The sequence below is a fragment of the Diplotaxodon limnothrissa genome, linkage group LG17 (assembly GCF_057381915.1).
Source record: "Diplotaxodon limnothrissa isolate DT_005_m linkage group LG17, D_limnothrissa_male_GT1.1, whole genome shotgun sequence".
Lineage (NCBI taxonomy): Eukaryota > Metazoa > Chordata > Actinopteri > Cichliformes > Cichlidae > Diplotaxodon > Diplotaxodon limnothrissa.
Window position 1 is genome coordinate 6,002,257 of NC_140612.1, and position 22,452 is coordinate 6,024,708.

Here is a 22,452-nt window from a genome sequence, read left to right on the forward strand (position 1 = left end):
TGAGACAGAATGTAAACAAACAAGACTAACTACATGCAGGAGATACCAAATCTCCTGACCAAATCCTCACGCTGAAGGAACCATGAGACAACTCTAAAGCAGTGCACTCACCGATGGTGATCTGACTGACACAACTGTAGAAGGTTCCTGAGGAGACATTGTAGCTGCTACTGCTGGGTTCGCGATCTGTGAATGGAGAAGACATCACGTATAAGGTGAAGGCAAATATTCAGTGTAACTAAGGTAGGGGTTTTTTTGTTAGCACAGGTGACCATCAGTACCATGGAGTCCCAGAGAAACATGTATCTTGCAATTTCAAATGTGCCCACTAAGCTTTTGAGCTTCTCTTTTTCCTGGGGGCTTGTGAAAATCCATGACCCAGCAGCGTTACAGGAATCAAACCCGTAATCCTGCAATGTTAGTGCCCTGATCCACATTGAGCTACACAAGGGGAGGAAACTCTTGACCTTGGCAGAGGTAGGGGAATAAAATGCATGAGTCTGGCAGCTTTATTGCCTTTGTCTACCAATTTATATAGAGGGAATAAAAGCTTTCACTGTGGTAGAACTCTGTGGATTACAGGGAGAAAACCTCCCCAAGACCCTGATAATGTTTAAGAAATAATGCTTCGAATACCGCAAGTGATTTTCACCTTCTTTCCCTGCAGGGCAGACTGGACAAAACAAAGAGAAAATAATTAAACCCATACGAGACTGAATGGAGTAAGATTTAACTGTGAAGCGTTTTGCAGTACTTTTTGCAGTCTTTGTGACACTGACCAAAAAGATTAATGATTAACAACTTTTACATTAATTTAACTTCATTTTCTTTTTGAACTGCAACTGCTATAATAGTACAAGTTTTACCCAAGTGGCACATCTGAAACAATATTATTAATATTTAATACAATTAAAGCCACATATATAATGGAAAGCCTGTTAAATGCTATCTAGGGATGCACTAAATGTGAAAGCTTCTGTTGATACCCATAATAATAATAATCAAGAGTTTACGATTCATTTGATTCTCTCTTTCATTCATCCTATTATTCCAAGGAAAAAAAACATTTTCAGTATGGAAAAAACAGAATTGTTTTTAAGTCCTTTAGCTATTCATTAATTAACTAAATAGAAAGCACAAATCACCATATGAGCTACTTACACTGCTAAATACTATTTTATTTGACAATATACAATATAAGTAAACAAGAATAAAATTATTGGCTAAGTTATGTATCTATTTACAAAAGGTTGGGGTGCTATGTAACAATAAGATAAGATATGATAAGATGAAAAGGACTTTATTGATCCCAAATGTTGTGAAATTACTGCATTATAGCATACAAAACAGGTAAAACGATGAGTTCAATACGATAAATAAAATATTGGATCAGTTGAGTCAAAAAGGTAACAAAACAATAGACTAAAGAGGACATTCAGTTAAACAGAAAATACAAAAGCACTCAGTACATCAAGTGTTGATTCAAACTGGATCCAAACAGCAACGACAATGACAAATTCCCAGAGGGCAGCTATCTAGCCAACAGCTAGCTGTTCAGTGTTTACCACAGAAATGTTCTTTTGAAGTAAGTTTTCCTACTGTTTTGTTCTTGCAGCCAAATTACATAATGGCAAAATGAACACCATGAGTTTAATGTATATGTTCTGTGTGACTGAGCATCATGTGACCAGTAACATGATTTAAGACATGGCTTCAATGTGCATTATTATTTGATGAAAAGTAGGTGTACACTTAATGTTACAGTTTTGGTTGTAATAAAAAGGCAAACCTAACCCAACCACTCCTGCAGGTTATAGATGTGCTCATATTTTCTATTTTTTAGCACTCTCTTCATACCATCACTGACAATAAGCAACTCAACAATAATTCAGTCCAGTAGAGTACAGTGTAACTGTCAGAACTGTTATAAGACAGAGACAATTTGCACTCACAGAATCAGTCATTTAAATCTATGGGAGAACTCTGCAATAGCAAAACTGGCGATAGTGGGGAAAAAAGAAAAGAATAAAAGTTAAGCAACCTTATCTGCGCCTTTATTTGGATTAGCGCAGTTTGAAAAACTTGTGGAAGGAGGTTTTGAGGGGCTTTGTTAACCGAGGCTCCAATTAATAAGATAAACCTGACAGTGGAAACTGAAGGCCTGATGTGGAACACCAACTTTCCTCTGGGAGACAGAGGTTAAGTCATTAATCTGCCTCAGCAGAGCAGAAGACTTTCTCTGGCACTGCAGTCACCTCCTGAAAGATACCACCCAACATTTTTGCCTGGGACTGATAAATGAACACCTGAACTGCTTTTTCTCATTTAAGCACTAAGACAACTTTAAAAAAACAAACTCTAATTTCCTTTATTTTCCTATCTAACACCTACAGATGCATCAAAAAAGAGCAAATGCAGCACAGTGTAGACATTTATCACCGACTGGGAATATTTTTAAGCACACACATTCCCGTCCCGGTGTAGAGATAAAGCTGCAGGTATCATTTATTTCCAAAGCTATGGGCTTTGGAGTGAGCACACCGCTGAACAAACCATATCAGCCTCTGAGCAGCTTCCAGCCACATCATTAATTTAACATCAGATGAATGAATTACACCACAGCAAAATGTTCACTGAAAAATAGCACCCGTACTCTGAGGCAGTGTACAACAACAATCTTGTACAACATGCAATTATATTTAAAATAAAAAAGGACTAGTATGTGTTGTGGTAGTGCAGCTTTCGCTGTCTGCTCTGTGAGAATCCGTGAGGTGTTCCACTACTGTTTGTGTGCCTTGGGTCGTCCCGTGGACTCACTTTGAGCACAGTGGATCACCACACCCACATTTCAGCTTGAAATCGGAGTAATTGACGATATGAACGGAAGAAACAGTGTTATTAACGCTTGCAGCTGACAGCATGCGTCGCGCTTTCTTTTTAACCTCGTGTGCTGCATTGCTTGCCCTTACCTGCGGATCCGGATGAGAGGCGCGTCGCGATAGCGCGGCGAGGACTGCGCGGACTCCCCGGGCAAACCCGCATCACCTCATCTTGACATTGCAAACAGATGACCTGGTTGTCCTGGTTGTCTTCCACCTTGCTGCAGCCCATGTGCTCACCCCCGGCGTGGATCTTCATGCCTGTGTTGATCTTACGGACCAGTCGCATGTCGGCTCCAGCCTCATGATCCAGCATCCTCCTCACCGGCGACGATCGCACTTATTACGCATGGGTTCGGCATGAGGAGGCATCAACTTGTCCTGTACCTCAAACATCATTAACCCCACCTACTCTAACCTGTCCTCCGCACTCACCTCGGCTCCATCGTGTCAGCCTCTTTCGGCTCGTGTAAGCGGTTAGTGTTGCAGTCTTTACGCACAACTGCAGGCGTGGCTGTTTCACGTGGTTAATGAGGTCGCAGTGTCAAGTTCTTAGGGGTTATAACAGTGATACTAAAATAAATACTTAATTAAAGTCCCACAATCGATCATAGGATCAATTTAGATCCCCTCCCCCCCCCGTAACACTGTCAGTATCTTGGACTTAGAGAATCAAAGCAGAGACCGACACCAGAACTAAACTTTTAAATGTCCAGCCAGTATCCATTAGCAGGGTGCTTGGGTTTTTATAGAGAGACAATTTGAGCTGTGACTGGTCGATCAATCGGAGGAGGACAGTGAGGATAATGTTTTGTAGGAATGACCACACAGCAGCTCAGCATGCAGAAATGAAAACTAAATAAAAAGATGAGTAATGCATGACTTTAGGTTAATCAACACACATTAATTTCAGATCTGAACCCAGAGGATGAGGCTTTGTTATATACCTCAGCCCTAAGATGTTCTAATACCAGTTGCAGCAGATGGCCCTGCCCCTCCCTGAGTCTGGTTATGCCGGAGGATTCTTCCTCTTAAAAGGGAGTTTTTCCTTCCCACTATCTACAAAGTGCTTGCCCATAGGGGGTCATATGACTTTTGGGTTTTCCTCTTTATTTATTATTGTAGGATCCAGAGGTGTGGACTCGAGTCACATGACTTGGACTCGAGTCAGACTCGAGTCATTAATTTTATGACTTTAGACTTGACTTGAAAAAATGTTCTAAGACTTGTGACTTGACTTGGACTTTTACACCAATGACTTGGGACTTGAATTGGACTTGAACCGGTTTACTTGAAAAGACTTGATATTTTACCCCAAATATAAAATTTAACATGCATATTATATAGAGATTGAAAATGTGACGTCATTCACGGGTAGAACCGCAAAGGATTCTGGGAACTCGTGGCAAGCGGTACTAGCGCACGCAGGCTTTCAATTAAAATCAGTTACACAGCGATAAAAAGAAACACAAAAATGGCAAGAAGCTGTTGTATCATTAACTGCAATAGCCGGTCGCATGACAGCCACGGGAAGCCGACGGGTAAAGAGATCGGTTGTAAATTGTTCAGCCATGTTTCCGAAGTAACAAAGACGCGACTGGATTGCAGCCATTCTAAGACCAAATATAACGTCCCAGAACCCTCCAGCTCACAGGTTAGTCTGCTCCAAGCATTTACACGAAGGTCAGTGTTTTTTAGTAGTTAATGCGTCATTTTCATAACATAATTAGTGATATAGGTTACAAGCAAGTCTGGCGCTGTCGCGCTATGCTCCTTTATTTATTGTGCATAAATAGTGAATTGTCCTGACACAATATTGCGTTTCGCTTCTGTTATTATGGTACATTGACAAAAACATATACTTTTATTCACAGGATAAAACAGGTTTTTTGTATCACTAATTGCCCAGTACGATTACAGCATACCATATTATTGTCACTGCTACATTTCTGTGATGGGTACTGTTAGGTATTTTAGTACCATGGTAGCATTTACTGGATATTGTTTTATAGTGACATTATGCAGGAAAACTCTGTCATTCAATAAGGCCCCTTTGTTTTAGTTATTTTTCTCTTTGACCCAAGAATTGATGTGTGAGAATCACAGGCTGGTACAAGGTTGAAATACCACAGAGATCACTCCCTCAGCTACATTAGTTTCTTAATCTTTTAGACGCCTGTTGAAGGCCAAATGGTTTGTTTCAGATTTCACTAATGTAAGAACTCTTCGTTTTGTGCCTTGAAAATATGTCGCTGAGATAATCACAATTGTAGCTGAACTGATACACTACACAAAGGATGCTTCTTCACCCAAGGGCAGGAAGACGCTGCCTTATCTTGGTCTGTACTGGTTTAAACTGATAAATCTGCTGTCTCATGAATTTTACCCTCTATATAAACTGTTGTACTTGTGAATAAAGTTGAGTCAATTTGGGAAGACAATCTAAAGCAGTCTCTGTTTTCTTGTTCTCCCAAGCTGCTCCCGAGCTCGTACTAACACGCTGAATGGCATGCTTGAATATTACTTGAGAATATATTTGACTGTGTTACAGACTAAGGGACATTCTCTGCTGATAGGTGAAGGTACATTCTCTGCTGATAGATGTCCACGCCTCGAAGGAAGTCGATCCACGGATTAGGCCTTGGAAACCGTTTCCTTCAGGTACCAGAAATTATTTCCACTGCTAATTAATTACCGTTGAGCTCAAAGGTCCTATTAATAAACGGTTAATGAATGTGTATTTATGACGACAATTTGTGAGACTGGTAAACTTATGATACGTACGATGGTCTTTCGTTCTACACGGTGCATTTCAAGGTCCTGTACCCATCCGTCGGTAAACTGTACCTGGGCTTGTTGCAGTGACCTGAAGTTACTAAACTTCATGAGTGTATGCACTCACTCCAAGAACCGTATGATTATAAATATGCATATAAATATGCTACAATGAGATAGCTGACTTCATCTAACTAGCAAATGTTGTCCAGGCTACGTTGGTGATACAGTTTTTTTTTAATGTGTATGATATTTTTGTCATGCGATTTTAAAGCTGGTCCTACAACCGCATCCAAGAATAACATGCAGCTTATCTCAGAACTGTCGGTGAAAATTATTCTTGGAGCTAAGTTTAATTGAGCTGCATTTTAAAGAGGTGCAATTTCACAATTTGTGTATATTTTCTACGTTCACTTTTGTCATGTGTTGAGAAAAACACAGATTTAAAATTACATGGTCTAATATTTACATTTAGCATAACTGCAACATTATTTTTTCGTTGTTTTTTTTTTTAAAGACTCGAAAGGACTTGAAATTCAAAGTTTCAGACTTGTGACTTGACTCGGACTTTTACACCAGTGACTTGAGACTCGACTCTGACTTGCCTGACATTACTTGAGACTTGACTTGAGACTTGAGGATAAAGACTTGAGACTTACTTGAGACTTGCAAAACAATGACTTGGTCCCACCTCTGGTAGGATCTACCTTACAATATAAAGCACCTTGAGGCGACTGTTGTTGTGATTTGGTGCTGTATAAAAAAATTGAATTGAATTGGTGGGCCATGGTTTCATGTGTGAACAACAGCAATAAAGTTAATAAAAAGATCATGTTTCATCAGGACTGAGAACTGACAGACTTTGATATCGGCCAACATGTGATGGTAAAACTAGTTCAAAAAAGGAAAAGCACTGAGCTGTAACATTGGCCAAAGGATCATTGATATGCATGGGGAGCAGAGCCTGTTAGGAAGCACACATTCCTAAAAATGATATCACATCAATACATCAACATCAAAATTTCAGAAAAGTTGAGAGAGTATGTCAAATGTCAGTGTAGGCTAAATGCTGTTTTTTTTCCCCTAATGTCTTAATTTTAAATTCATTTTTAATCGATCCACCTCATTTGGCTTTCTGGACTTTATACTTTTTTGGCTGTATGCTTATTTGTTAAATAAACTGACATTTACGGTTCATAAATTCATTTCATTTATATCTTTTTTTTTTACATATAACTCAAATGTTTTATTATTTGGGCTAATTTTAATAAGAAAGTCAGTCTATATGAAACATGAATATACTTACTGCACTTTATATATTTTAACCATATATAGTACATATTAAAGAATGTGTATAGAAATTGCTTGTATTTTGCTACTCCATCTGATTTTCATGATGCCCTAAAAATTTTCTCTAGATCTGCCCCCTGCTCTGGACTAAAAAGGAGACCAACCATCTAGCTCATTATCAGTACTCAGTTCAAAAGCCTGCATCTCTGGTAGTATGGGAGTGCATTAGTGCCTATGGAAGTGGCAGCTTGCACATCTGAAAAGGCACCATCACTACTGAAAGCTTATACACAAGTTTTAGCAACCTCCTCTTCAAGGAAGGCCTTTCATATTTCAGCAACACAATGCTAAACTGCATACTGCAGCATGTCATCACAGTAGAAGAATCTGCAGTGCAAACCTCTCATTGAAAGAAGAGGGGATGCTGCACAGTGGTAAACACTGGCCAAACCTGTCCTCTTTTTTGCTCTCATCAAATTCAAAACTAACATTTGACATGTTTTCTGTGTTCTGTTGTGAATAAAACATGGACTTATGAGAGTTGCAAAATAATTGCACAAGTGCAAAATCTGATCCAGACTGGATGTTAAAGCTAAAATCAGTACAAACTTGTGTAATCATAATGGCAATTAAATTTAATAAACAAAAAATGGATTCCAGTGTAAACTGATGAGCCTTTGAGGTAGAAAACACTTCACTTGAGGAAGTCCATTTGGCTCAAGGGAAACAGCCCAGATCTGTCGGATAATAACTTAACTACTGCAGAGATCCTTTATGCTGTTCCACATTCACAAGCAGAGTGTGGCCCAGACTCAGCTGAGCAAGGTCCAATCTGCTGCTCTGTAATAAAGCAGCATGTCAGCTTTGGTGTGTTTAGCCTTAAATCATTTCAAGTTTTATATCTAACCTTGTCATCGTGTCTAACAGCAATGATTCAAGAGAGTTTTTTGGGGTAGTACACATGATTTCTGTGTGTGTGTGTGTGAGAGAGAGAGAGAGTTTAAGAAAACACACTAACCAGCAAATAGCTATAGCAACAAAGAGTGTTTAAAATCTTTTGTCCATCCCCTGTATTCTGTACAACCCAACGATAAATGGGTTAAAGATGAAAGCAATGCAAACTTACTATAGATTTAGTTTGAATTAGATTGGAATGTAATAGTTCATCTTTTGGGGGGCATTTAGCTCTGTTTCGATATTTGGAGGAGCAAATCATCCTACGAACTGACCTGATGGCATTTTACCTAATTAACAGCAAAACCCCCGCTGGTTTTCAGTACCATTTATTTTTCCAGTCTTTTTGTTTCCTTCATTTCAACATTATTGTGATGTGTTGCTGCCATCAAATTCAAAATAGTCTAACATTTTTCATTACATAGTAAATGTTTCAGTTGAAAAATTTAATATTCCTCATGATTTGTTTTATTGTGTATATGGATTTGTGAGATCCTCAGATCATTGCATTCTGCTTTTATTTATATTTTACACAATGTTCAAATCTGCTGTCAGTGCAAACACTGTGAAACTATCTGCTGTTTGAACTACCTTAAATTCCATCGATCTATCGATTTTTTTTAAAATCCAAACATTCAAATTTAACAGCTGCAATTTTTAAAAACAGCAACAAAAAAAGAAAAAAAAAACTACAATTTTAAAATGAACTATGCAATTAATTTAAACTGTGATGTCAGCATTGACTCATGGCCCAACAAATGGCTCAGTGGACTGGCTGAACAACATTCACATGAACTAGGTCTAAACAGGCAGCTATCGTAAAAATGCAGCTGGTTAAATTAGGGCAGAAAAGTTTTACCATCAGCAGAGAGACATGTGCCCTGAGACTGAAAACACTTATGTGCTCTTTTTAAGGGTAACTGTGGTGCCAGACAGTGGAGTCAAAATCTATTCAAATATTGACATTATGTTAGAAAAGGTCCAAACTCTTGTTGGGGCCTCAGTTAATAGCTGATCTATTTCAGAGAATTTCTTAGTGGACCGAATTTCTGTTATACCTACTCAAAGACTTGTCGGTTTGTTTATGTCACTTAAATAATTTTCGCTTTGTTTTTTTTTCCCCCTCCTTTTACTCAACCACAAAAATCAACCAGAGATGAGGACTGATTGGATACAGTAAGGGTCAGACCTCTGCCCTTTGTAGGCACACTTGTACTTGCCTGTCATTCAATAATATGATGAAGGATAACCAAACTATTATTTTTTTATAAGTGTCTGGCTCTTTTTGCAGCACACAACTGACAAATGTACATTCGCTCTCGTGGTTTATGGACTGACTCCATATCCTTCTCTCTGTAATCACTGACAGAATATTCTTGAGTCTGATCACATCCTGCGCTGACAGTTTCAGCAGCATGACGATGAGCTGCTCTTGCACTTTTTCTTTTTTGGGGATGTTGCAATTTCCAATGTGGTTACTGGGATCTTTTCTAAGAATCTGTATGACAGCACTTTAGCCACCGTTTCCGATGAAACACCAGTCAGCTGTGCTTGCTCATTTGTAATACATGCCACTTTGCATGAGAAGATCGTGCAATGACGTGCACCTGTGTTAAAACACCTGGCTTGTTGGTTCTCCAGTAACCAGTCTCTGCAGAGACCACTAGGTGGCACAGGTCCTCAGCTCAGCACTCTACCATCAGGCAGTGGTTTGAACACCTTAAAGCAGAACTACCTTGAATCTTTCTAACACCAATTAGATTTTTATTCACACACTGCAGCTTAACCTTTTCCCTCTTGTCCCGAATTCTTTGATGTTGGGCTGAGAACAAACAACCAATACTCAGAGCAGGTCCAGTCAATCAACAATCATTTATTAAGCACATGCATGTGGAGATGTACACAATACTACCTTCCGTGTCGATCTAAAGGAGGAAGCACTTAGATACACAGTTTTATATGTCAGGGTTCACGGCCCTTCATGCGTAGGCAGATAACATAACATGCATGAGTTACAGTTAGTGACAGTTAGATGTAATTCTTTTTTCGGCAACCTAAGAAAGCTATCTCAACTGTCTCTCACTATGATGTAGCACATCCTGAGTACATCCTGCTGCAGAGGATCCACAGGGCGATGGTGCAGCTGCTATCCACAGCTCCAAACACACTGGTAGTCATTCGGACTGTAAACCACAAAGCTTTGATGAGGCAATTACTAACTGTGACTAAATGTCCATCTGGTGGACGCCTGGCAGATGAGCTTGGCCCACAGCATCCGCCCACCACCACCCACTATTAAGAACAGGATTAATGAACTCTTTTCCTACATATTCAATTAAAACCATGACAAGATGTGCGCGCACCAACACAGAGATTTTTACCAGAAACATTTGAGTGAGGAGAAAGAATCAGAGCAGGATTGAGCACAACTGCAGTGCTGTGAAAGAGTATGACTTCACTCAGATTTTTTTTGTTTATGTTATAAATTTACAAAGTGTAAGGTTAGTATAAACATCATACTTCAGTAAATTTAACAGGGTGGGCCAAGAAAAAGACTACCAGGGACTCAGGGGAAGATTTGCATTTTCCCCTTTGCATTAATTTGCAGTGGACAGAGTACAGTCGCTCTTGGATAATAATTAACTTTTGGTATGTCTTTGATTCATTGTGTCACAACTGGGAAAACAGCAAATCAATGCAATGAGCTTCAGCGCTGGTTCTCACTAAAAGAATCTTCTCCGTCGAGGTAAGATGTGCTATAGACTTGAGAAGTAAATGTAAAAATGAGATTCGTTTAGCATTACAATACATTATTAATGTACTTGTGTGCTTTGTAGAGGATTTTGTGCGATTTTACGCTGTGTGACATTTTTCTACAGAAAAATATTGCCGTTTTCACTTCTGCTTGTGTCTTACTCATTTGTTCCTTAAACTGTAGACGTGTACATCTTTGACACACATCTGAACCGAGGACATGTATTAGGGAGAATTTATTTCTACGATCTCTACCAGACTTTTCTTTTCCACTTGTTTGATAAATCAAAAAATGTTTCTGTCTTTACAACTCTTTACACATTAACTGCTACTTACATCAAGATTTTCGTCCTCCACAGCTGCATATTCTGATGAGTCAATAAAAAATAATAATAGTGTCAGTTTAACAGAATATATTGGTTTCAGTAATTAAACAGTTTGTAATTGAGAGAGGATTTGCAACTGCATTTTGTTTTGTTTTTTAACATATACTTTGTTATTGTTTTTGTTTTAATTTCATTCATAAAATCTAGTATCTGGTGAACTGGTCATAGTGCAACACTGCAGCCGGAGATGTGGACTGTTTACCAATCATGAAGTTCCAAGTTTGTAAACGACAGGCCTTTACTAGACTCCCAAAATGTGCCTGGATTTTCCTTTTCTTCACTCTTTTTTTCCTGGTGTTATTTATCACGAACACCCTGGAGGTAAGAACTTGTGTTTTTCTAATTAGTGACTACAGTTTTTTTGTGTTGAAAAAAAGATTAAATGAATAATGTAGGTATGATGTGTCAGATGTCCATATGAAGAGCCAGATGCAATTCTCAGGTCATACAGTGCTTTCACATGACTTTCATCTGCTATATAGGTTTTAGATTAAATAGGTAAATGTGACAATGAGCGATCCGATGACCACAGCATTGTAGTTTTTAAAGATCCTTTATTTTCCCGTTTTAAAGTAGCACACACCACTCTCCCAGAAACATCCTTAAAAGGGGAGACATGATTAGATGATGAGGTCAGGTGTGTGAATCAGCCTCCATCTTTCACCACACCCTGAAAACCCACTGCTCTACCCCTCCCCTGCAGCGGAGCCACAAACCACTCCCCACAATAGTCATGTTTTTGGATGTAGCCCTTCGACAATCATCTTGTTGGTGGTGCAAAAATACTAAATATACTAATATTTAATCTGCAACACGAGATAACTTTTTTTACTTTTTAAACTTACTTTTTTATTTACTTCTATTTAATTTTTTTTTTTTAGTCCTTTAGTTCTTGTTAGGAAGAATGTGTCACCCTGACCTGGCAACCCTGTTGTAAGCTAGTAATTAATGTAGCCTTGTATGTGAGGTTTATGGTAAAATCAACTCATTGGAGAGTGCTGATTAGTCCCTCCAAATTTAAATCAATTTTGTATCTCACATTATAAACATTGGCATTATAAGATTCAAATCCTGGTGATTTTCTGAAAGGCAGCATTTCTGCCAGTAACCACATTTTGCATTTGATACAACTGCATTTAGTTTGCCTTATCATAGAGAGCTGAGTGTAATCTGTATCTGTATATTTCTTGGCTTAGTTAAATTGGTAATGCATATATTTTAAGGATTTTGATTTATTCATTTATGTACAAAGAAAAGCTTTGTTGTCTTATCACATGAGAAGAATTTTTAACAGTTTTCAACTATGTTTAGTATTTACCTCTTTTTAAAATTTACCATGGCAACTAAGCAGCTTCAAAATCTGCAACTTTTGCTTTGTATGAAATGTTTTTGTTTCCAACTCTCAGAGCCCTATTCAGATTTCATTGTCTTAAACTGGATAATGGAACATGTTGATTCTTAGGTGTACTGAATTGTATTGCATGTTTTAATTCAATGATTAATATTGTAGTTTCAGAATAAAATGAAGACCATCAGCATATTCTCAAGGCCTGCCGCTGTTACCCTGTCTACTGACATGCATTATGACTTCTGCAAGTTAAAACCGCTGTCCCCTAAGGAGGCTCAAGAAGAAGACCTCCTGCTAGAGTCTATTACTTGGCCTGAAACGCCACCTTTATCATTTCCTCTTTCCCTGGAAAAGACCAGTGATCCAGACCACAGCACCTTCACCATTCTTCCAAAGAGGGGAGGGGGCCAGTGGCGAATAGGAGATAAGCTGGAGGTTATGATTAACATGAAGGACTTTCAGGGCCGTCCAAAAAAGTTTGGAGGAGACGTTTTACTTGCCCGGCTGCACAGCCCAACTATCGGTGCGGGTGTTGCAGGAGAAGTGGTGGATCATCTCAATGGCTCCTACACAGCTGTATTCTTTTTACTCTGGAAAGGAAGTGCACAAGTCCAGGTGATTAAGAAAATGTATCATTTTACATGTGGTTGAAGGCATTGGAAATGTCAACATCCCATCTTTCTTTTTTTTCAGTCACTGGAATGTTTAGAAAAATACATCTTCCCATTTCTCTAGACAAAGACTTAATAGTAAAGTAATGTTTCAAGCTGATGTAAAATGTTAGCTTCCTGTTGCCGTTGGCATAAAGAAACCTACTTCTCAAATTTGCACATAAAGTCTGTTACCCCTACTTTTAGCTACTGACATTAGGACAAATGCTAAGACCAAACAGTCACTTCATTCTTATGCAATACTGAGCAGCAATCTGGGGGTGAAAAAAGAAACTAATGAGGAGGTGCCGCAAAAATGTGTTCCCCAAAAGGAACTGAGACTGACTTCCAAAGTTCTCATAGATTGTGATGTTTATATTGCTTATTTTTGTGTTAATGGAAACTGTAATGGAGGGGGAATGTGGTTCCAGGTTATACTTCAAGATCGTGTTCAGTTTCTGCAGTAGGAGAAAACTATTAGCACTAAAGTTAGCATGTTTGTAGTAAGCCCATGTAATGAATGCAAAGTATGGTGCTCCTTGCTAACTAGCAAGGTATGGTCATGACCTCAATGCCAATAGCTGAAGCTTTAAAAACAAATTATTTCCTCCAGAGTCTCCACCAGCTTGGGTTTGAGCTGGATGACAAAATATGCTTTAACAGAAACAAGAATTCTATCTGTTACAAAACAAATTATTTTGCTGCTTCCCCAACAGACCTTTGCTGCAAATATTTAATGATCATAGCTTGCTTATGAAATAGAGCCAACTCATCTTTTCCACTGAACCATAGCTGTTAGACACTTCTAACAGCAGATGGGTTAAATTCCAACCCAAGGCCGTTTGCTCCCATATGGAAAAGAAATAGTAAAAACTTATATGTGATTACTCATGAAAGTGGCCACTTTCATGAGTAAATCATATAAGGCTTACATGATTTACTCATGAAAGTGGCCACTTTCTCATTACTTTCATACATTGTTTTAGTAAGTATCCAAAACATACAAGTTTCATTATATAATTTTTCAAGGGATCTTATATCTGTTTTCACTCTTATATGCTTTTCATACAAGTTTCACACAAGACAGATACAAACTTTATAAGATTTATATATATCTTTTCCATATGGGCTGTGTATCTCCATCCATCCATCCATCTTCATCCGCTTTGTCCGGGGCCGGGTCGCGGGGGCAGCAGCCTAAGCAAAGAGGCCCAGACCTCCCTCTCCCCAGCCACCTCCTCCAGCTTATCCGGGGGAATACCAAGGCGTTCCCAGGCCAGCCGAGAGATATAATCTCTCCAGCGTGTCCTGGGTCTGCCCCGGGGCCTCCTCCCGGTGGGACATGCCTGGAACACCTCACCCAGGAGGCGCCCAGGGGGCATCCTTGTCAGATGCCCGAACCACCTCAGCTGGCTCCTTTCGATGTGGAGCAGCAGCTGCTCTACTCTGAGCCCCTCCCGGATGGCCGAACTTCTCACCCTATCTCTAAGGGAGAGGCCAGCCACCCTTCGGAGGAAGCTCATTTCTGCCGCTTGTATCCGCGATCTCGTTCTTTCGGTCACTACCCACAGCTCGTGGCCATAGGTGAGGGTAGGGACGTAGATCGACCGGTAAATTGAGAGCTTCGCTTTTACACTCAGCTCCCTCTTCACCACGACGGACCGGTGCAGCGTCCGCATTACTGCAGCTGCAGCCCCAATCCGTCTGTCGATCTCCGGCTCCCTTCTCCCATCACTCGCGAACAAGACCCCGAGAACTCCTCCACTTGGGGCAGGAACTCATCCCCGACCCGGAGTGGGCACTCCACCCTTTTCCGGCTGAGAACCATGGCCTCAGATTTGGAGGTGCTGATCCTCATTCCCGCTGCTTCACACTCGGCTGCGAACCGCTCCAGTGCGAGCTGGAGGCCCTCACCCGATGAAGCCAACAGAACCACATCATCTGCAAAAATCAGAGATGAGATTCTGAGGCCACCAAAGCGAAAGCCCTCCGCCACTTGGCTGCGCCTAGAAATCCTGTCCATAAAAATTATGAACAGAACCGGAGACAAAGGGCAGCCCTGGCGGAGCCCATCACCCACCGGGAACGAGTCCGACTTATTGCCGGCAATGCGAACCAAGCTCTTGCAACGGTTGTATAGGGATCGAATGGCCCGTAGCAATGGGCCAGACACCCCATATTCCCGCAACACCTCCCACAGGACACCCCGAGGGACACGGTCGAATGCCTTCTCCAAGTCCACAAAACACATGTAGACTGGTTGGGCAAACTCCCATGCACCCTCAAGTATCCTGGAGAGGATAAAGAGCTGGTCCAGTGTTCCGCGACCAGGACGAAAACCGCATTGTTCCTCCTGTATCCGAGGTTCGACTAACGGACGAACTCTCCTTTCCAGCACCCTGGCATAGACTTTCCCACGGAGGCTGAGGAGTGTGATCCCCCTGTAGTTGGAACACACCCTCCGGTCCCCTTTCTTGAAGATGGGGACCACCACCCCGGTCTGCCAGTCCACAGGTACTGCCCCTGATCTCCACGCAACATTGCAGAGGCGTGTCAACCAGGACAGCCCTACAACGTCCAGAGCCTTCAGGAACTCGGGGCAGACCTCATCAACACCAGGGGCTCTGCCACCAAGGAGTTGTTTAACTGCCTCAGTGACCTCGCCCCCGGAAATTGGCGGGTCATTCCCCTCATCCCCAGACTCTGCTTCCTCCTCGGAAGACGTGTCAGTGGGATTAAGGAGGTCCTCGAAGTATTCCTTCCACCGCCTGACAATTTTCTCAGTCGACGTCAGCAGCGCTCCGCCAGCACTATACACAGTGCAGGTAGAGCACCGCTTTCCCCTCCTGAGACGTCTGACGGTTTGCCAGAATCTCTTCGAGGCAGTCCGAAAGTCTTTTTCCATGGCCTCTCCGAACTCCTCCCACACCCGAGTTTTTGCTTCAGCCACTGCCCGAGCCGCATTCCGCTTGGCCTGTCGATACCTGTCGGCTGCCTCCGGAGTCCCACAGGCTAACCAAGCCCGATAGGACTCCTTCTTCAGCCTGGTGGTTCCCTTCACCTCTGGTGTCCACCATTTGGTTCGGGGATTACCACCACGGCAGGCACCAACCGCCTTGCGGCCGCAGCTCATTGCAGCAGCTTCGGCATACACAGATGCCTAAGATTACGTAGGCATCTGTGTATCTCCACCCACTGTAAATAGCCCTTACTAAACAGTTAGTCTTTAATGCTACTTGAACCAGGGGAATGGAATGCTGACCATGACAAAAGGTAACGTTTTCTTTCCATTGGCACTGTTTCTTTTTGCCAACATATAATCTGAATGAATTACTTACCACCAACCAGAAATGCAAATTCCCCAAAAGTTGATTCCATTTATCTGTATGTAGTTTTTTCAGTGGGAGAAATGTTTCGTCACTCACCCAAGTGACTTCTTCAGTTTCATGGAGATGCTCTTTTTATAAGGTTGGGGAAACCTGCAGTCAGCTGAGACTGAAAAAGTCACTTGGGTGAGTGACGAAACATTTCTCCCACTGAAAACATCCAGATGAACAGAATCAACTTTCTGGGATTTCCTTACTGGGATGATTGAGCATGAATCAAGATGCTGTATTCAAAGGTTGTAGTAATTATAGGTATTTATCTGAAAACTGGTTGCAAAACTCTGAGTCTGTTTTCTACAGGTGACACTGGTTCACCCCAGTGAGGCAGTCATGGAGCTGCGCAGGCTGAACAGAGAACACCCTGACAGGATTTTCTTTAAGAGCGTCTTCCAGTCAGGCTCAGTCACTGAAACTACCACCTGTAACATATGTTTGCGTCCAACCCAGAAGTCTCTGTGCAACTACACTGACCTCCATACAGGCGAGCCCTGGTTCTGCTACAAGCCAGATAACCTGAGTTGTGATGCCAGAATGAATTACTTCAATGGAGGATATCAACAAAGCATCACAACCATGGAGAAGCTTTTTAAGAGGTGAAGATTTTGTTTATGTCCTTAGTGTAAAAGTATAAAAGTCAATCTTTTTCTTTGTTTTACTCTCCACAGCAAAAAGAGGGAACTATCTTTTTCTCCACCTGGAAAATGCTTCATTGTTGTGTGTTAGCCAGTTTCCCTGTCAACTATTTAATGTTTAATATGATTTAATCTGTTTTTGCTGCCTGCCGTCTCTAATAAATTTCTAGTTTAAAAAACTTTTAAACTTTTCTTAAGAACTTTTATTGTGTGTGCTTTGCCTCAGTGGCGTCAACTTGAAAGTCTCCATTCGAGCTTCAGGACCTGCAGGTGTCACCATTTTTCCAAGAATGAAAGGTAAAGCCAGATGTTAACACCTATATTAAATAAACATTTGTAGAACATTTAATAGTTTATGGATTTTGAATTAACTACTAACAGTGTAACTTTTCCTCTGTATGGATAGTTCATAACATGTGGATGAAATGAACTTCAACAGTTCTTATTCCCAGAATAAAGAGGTTTATTATAAGAATGTGAGGTATGATCAGAAAGTTCTGGGAACTGACCTCAACTGATTTATATTAGGCTGATCCGTCTTCTTGAGTGTTGTCTTTTTGTGCATCTTAAGCCCATTTTCAAAAATGTAATTAGTTATAGATTGCTCCCTGGATGTCCCATTCTGTTCCCTTGCACTTATTTTGGGTCAGATATGTCTGTGTAGTTAAAAAATAGTAACAGTAACAGTTATATAGTAACTGTTAAGTCTAATATACCCTAGTAAGCTATACTACTTTTTCCTTTGGGAAGATACCATCTGTGCAGTGTGCAATTCTGTTGAAGAAAGATGTTGAATCTATTTAATTATTCTTGAAAAATAATTTATTTCTGTGCATTTTCCCCCCTGCATCAAATTAAATTTGATTATATCGATTAAGCATCATGAGGTGGTGGGTGGCTCCCTATTTTTTTTGCTGGGAGTTTGCAACCCTATTAGTTAGGTTGCTTAATATTTCTGCTAAGTACTCTTTAAAATACCAGAATAGGGAGGATGGAGTAGGTTTAAGTTTATTAGATTGATTGGTTTTGCTGAACTATGAAATATTTTGGGCGCAGTGTATTTTTTACATACAGGTATAACAGAATAGCTTTAGTGTTGTTATTTATTTAAACTTGAGTATAAACTTATACAAAATGCAGCAAGATATTAAAAAAACGTTTTGTTGATTAAAAAACACTATATCGGATTCATATCGGTATCGGCAGATATCCAAATTTATGATATCGGTATCGGTATCGGACATAAAAAAGTGGTATCGTGCCATCTCTAATTTTTAGGCAATCCTGATATTAATGAATCTCAGTAGTCCAGTCTAGAATTAATAAATGCATTAACTAATTCTTCCATATCAGTCTGAGACAGGATTTCTCATTTTTGAGATACTGCACTAATGCAAGAAAACAGTCATACATATTTGTTTAATATGTGCATTGAGGGACATGACTCCAAGTTTCCTTACAGTGTCACTGGAGGTCAAAATAAAGCCATCCAGAATGGTTTGACGCCACGTTTCTAAGATTGCACATGAAAGGGATGGGACTTCCAGGAAGTGATCTAATAACAGCAGCAGTAGTCATAGTGGTGCATAAATGCATGATAAGATGATCTTCAACAGTGGATGGTAAACATTTAAATTAGGTAATCACCAGTGTACTGCACTTATATTTTTTGGGACTAAAAAAGTCATAAACAAACTAACTGTACTTCAACTTGAGTGAGGTTAGAAAACTACAGCAAACTAGCTGTCTTATAAAATTAAAATTATAAGTAATATTAGATTTCATTCACTCATACAGGTAAAGGAAAGATTTTGTTTGGGTCTTTTCTTGTTAATAACTCAAAAATAGTCATATAGCGTGTCTGTTGACTTGTTCTCAGGACAGTCAGAGGAGAAGAGCAGCAGTGAGGAGTCTGGACCCTCGGGCTATTACTACCAAGATGTTTGGCGAGGACTAGGTGGCACAAAAATTCGTCAGTTCAACACTTCCTCGGCCATCACTCAGTGCCTGAAAGGCAAGGTGGTTCATATGTATGGAGACTCCACCATTAGGCAGTGGTTTGAACACCTTACAGCAACACTACCAGGTAACTACCCCACAACCCTTTCAGGCACCCCTCTGATTTTCTTTAGACACCTTATCACACGCATTATTTCCTCTGTAATACTTTCAGATCTCAAGGAGTTTGACCTGAATAGTGAGAAACAAGCTGGACCTTTCATGGCCCTGAACTTTACACACAACATCATGGTGAAGTACCGCTGCCACGGTCCTCCTCTCCGGAGCACTACTGTCCCAGCCATTGAGATGCATTATATTGCCAACGAGTTAGACAACATGGTTGGAGGCAGCAAAACCGTTGTAGTACTTGGAATCTGGGCACACTTTGCCACTTTTCCCTTGGAGTTCTACATCCGGCGGATGTTGTCCATCCGCAGGGCAGTGGTGCGGCTGCTGTCCAGGGCTCCAGACACACTGGTGGTTATTCGGACCGGAAACCCCAAATCTTTAACATGTTTCCTTCACTCATCCACTAACAGTGACTGGTACACGCTGCAGCAACTCAAAGTGCTCAAGGCCATATTCAAAGGACTGAATGTCCATCTGGTGAATGCCTGGGAGATGGTCATTGCCCACCACCTGCCCCAAGAACTCCACCCACAACCTCCCATTATTAAGAACATGATTAATGTTCTCCTGTCGTACATATGCCCTGAAAAGGATGGTTAGATGTGTGCGTGTGTGTGTGTGTGTGTGTGTGGGGGGGGGGGGGTTAGCAGTCTATGCACACACATTTATTTACCATCTATTTGAATTAAATTAACTACAGTAAACAGCAAAAGTAACTATTATAAATGTTCATAGTAGCCCCAGAGAAAGCTTGTAACCATCTTAATCAGCCTCATTGGTTCCACTCTCTGCATACAGTACATTTAATCCATTTTTCATTTTTAATAATAGTCCCTATTTGATTTGTTAAATAATGTTGTTTCCCACTGCATCACCTAAGAAACCAAAGCTGATTTGTACTTTAAACATGGTCAGCATAAACACAGGAAGTTAAAGGGACAAAAACAAAGGTTAGCACAAAATTTCACTCCCAGCGTGAAATGCCTTTCAGGTTTCATCTGAATCTGTAAATACTGTATTTAGGGGCAGTTATGTTTTGGGACATGTTTACATGCATCTGTGTTATTCTGTCTGTAAACATGGTTTTGAATTAATTCTGATAAAACTACGTAGGCGTGTAGGATTGGGATTGTGTTAACAATCCATTAGAATTTGGTTTATACATATTTAAGGTGAACTCGAGATGTGTTACTGTATATCTTCACAGAAAGAGAATGAGCCGCCTAGTTAGCAGTGGTAAATGGTAAAGAGCCTGTATTTATATAGCACTTTACTAGTCCCTAAGGACCCCAAAGTCCTTTACACATCCAGTCATCCACCCATTCACACACTGGTGATGGCAGCTGCATTGTAGCCACAGCCACCCTGGGACGCACTGACAGAGGCGAGGCTGCCGGACACTGGCGCCACCGGGCCCTCTGACCAGTAGGCAATGGGTGAAGTGTCTTGCCCAAGGACACAACGACCGAGATTGTCCAAGCCGGGGCTCGAACTGGCAACCTTCTGATTACAAGGCGAACTCCCAACTCTTGAGCCACGATCGCCTCAATAACGGTGTTACTAACGTTACTTTTTCCAGTAACAAGTAATCTAACTAATTACTATTTCTATCGTTACAATGCTGTTAACTAGAAAATGTGGTGCGGTCGCTTTACTATTTTTCAACAAACAGATGGTTGAAGCTGTCTTCAGCCTACCGCACCTTATATCAAGCCAATCACATGACCACATGAACATTGTGTTGATGGGCTACGTAAGACCAGAGTCATGATAAACATTATGTATGCATGTTTTTTCCTGAATAGTTTTGTCACATTAACTGTGATTAACAGTAACTGATTTAAACCAAGCAGAAGACTAGAGAGTTGTCTGTGGCTCTATAGTGTAGGTGTAGGGGTTTACACACTTGCCTAATAAACAAAAGGTCCTTGGTTTCATTCTGAGAGTAGACACAAATGGGGCTTCAAATGGCATAAAAACTAATAAAATCTGTCTCACTAACCACTTTGGAGACTTGTGACACGTGAATGTAGCTTTAAAAACATCTATGTAACATGTTAGACAGCCCAGTTTGAAAGGACTGATAGCTTGTGCCAAGGAGGTTAATTATCATTTGTATAGCTCTTTTGTTTAGGACTTTTAACAAGCAGTTAAGGACAATTAACCATGTATCGGACACACTTAACTGGCTATGCAAAATAAACCATTGAAAGGCCATTGTTCCTCTGGAGCCTGATTCCCTAAAAGGAATCTATAGCTAACAGCTAAACGAACTATAACTCTAGCATTAGTGTCGGCTCTACAAAGTATTTCTGGTACAATGCAATACAATGTTTTCAGTGACACTGAAACTAAGAAAAAAAATCCTAGTCATAAAATAAAAAGCTGATGTATCAAAATCACGTACCAGCAATAACACAGGGTATCAACAGCAAAAGCAGCAATAGAAGGTGTGATGAAGGCTTACTGAGGCTTACGGTCCTGCTACCATACTTTATCTAGAAAACATTAAGGAAAGTCTCAATAGAGCAGCAGGTCAGAGATTTTCAAAATATTATTCATACAGTAAATATCATGATGTGAAACAGGCTGTAAATAATGTTGTGGAGCTCTTATCACAATGATCCAGTCTTTAATTGATGACGTATGAACCCTGCTTCCGGGTCCAAACCTCTCCATGTTAATTAAGGCTGTTGTGTTTTTAAAGTGTTTTAATGCTTTGTATCTTCTTAATCTGAACAATGAAAGAATTTAGACAGTTTTTAACTCTCAGTGATGCCGCAGTGTTTGTTTGACTTTGGGACCTGAAGTGGAGTTTGGACCCAGAAATGGCTATTGATGTCAGTCTTAAAGACTGGATAGGTATGTTTGTCTGTCCATAAACAGTGCCTCGTGTTAGTATGAAAGAAAGATTTACCAACAACAGCTAAAATTCAACGTCGGGTGGGTTTTTAACCTCACAAGTGAAAGAGTGAGTCTCATCACTGGTTTTGTTTGTTTCCATGGCGCAGCGGTATTCCTTACTGTCTTGAACGCCCCACACTGATAACTCTGCTGTTGTCATTTCCAGTTTATCTGCCTTTTTCTATAACAACAACACAAGCAAAGACTGATGTTCTACGAGCTGATGTCACATGTTTGTGAATGTGCGATTTAAAACATGCATTACCCGTATAGTGATGTGAACACTGTTTCTTGTCCTTGTGGCTGTGAAGCTGATAAACTCAGGGTCTGGATAGTAGGACATGTTTGTGGAGCAGGCCAAGGT

The 22,452-nt window shown here is 40.5% G+C and overlaps 2 protein-coding genes across 3 annotated transcripts in view; one reads left to right on the forward strand and one right to left on the reverse strand.

The window, feature by feature from the left end:
• The window catches only part of LOC146614546 (anoctamin-4-like), a 52,455-nt gene extending 49,248 nt beyond the window's left edge, over positions 1 to 3,207 (reverse strand). Inside the window, exons 1-2 of the mRNA XM_085375336.1 lie at positions 2,970 to 3,207; positions 112 to 186 (exon numbers count right to left, since the gene is read on the reverse strand). Coding sequence (XP_085231462.1) covers positions 112 to 186; positions 2,970 to 3,195 — 301 coding nt within the window. The 5' untranslated portion in view covers positions 3,196 to 3,207. The remainder of the gene's footprint in view (positions 1 to 111; positions 187 to 2,969) is intronic.
• A 1,715-nt stretch (positions 3,208 to 4,922) lies between these two features.
• On the forward strand, positions 4,923 to 21,021 carry LOC146614548 (NXPE family member 3-like). 2 transcript variants are annotated; one of them, XM_085375588.1, is made up of 7 exons: positions 4,923 to 5,540; positions 11,186 to 11,359; positions 12,549 to 13,001; positions 16,723 to 17,015; positions 17,281 to 17,351; positions 18,934 to 19,140; positions 19,228 to 21,021. In XM_085375588.1, the coding sequence occupies exons 2-7, from the start codon at positions 11,246 to 11,248 to the stop codon at positions 19,782 to 19,784; spliced, it is 1,695 nt and encodes a 564-aa protein (XP_085231714.1). In that variant the 5' UTR covers positions 4,923 to 5,540; positions 11,186 to 11,245; the 3' UTR covers positions 19,785 to 21,021. The 2 variants fall into 2 exon arrangements, with proteins under 2 accessions (XP_085231714.1, XP_085231712.1); XM_085375586.1 differs by lacking the exon at positions 4,923 to 5,540 and adding an exon at positions 10,581 to 10,644.
• Positions 21,022 to 22,452: the final 1,431 nt, after the last annotated feature.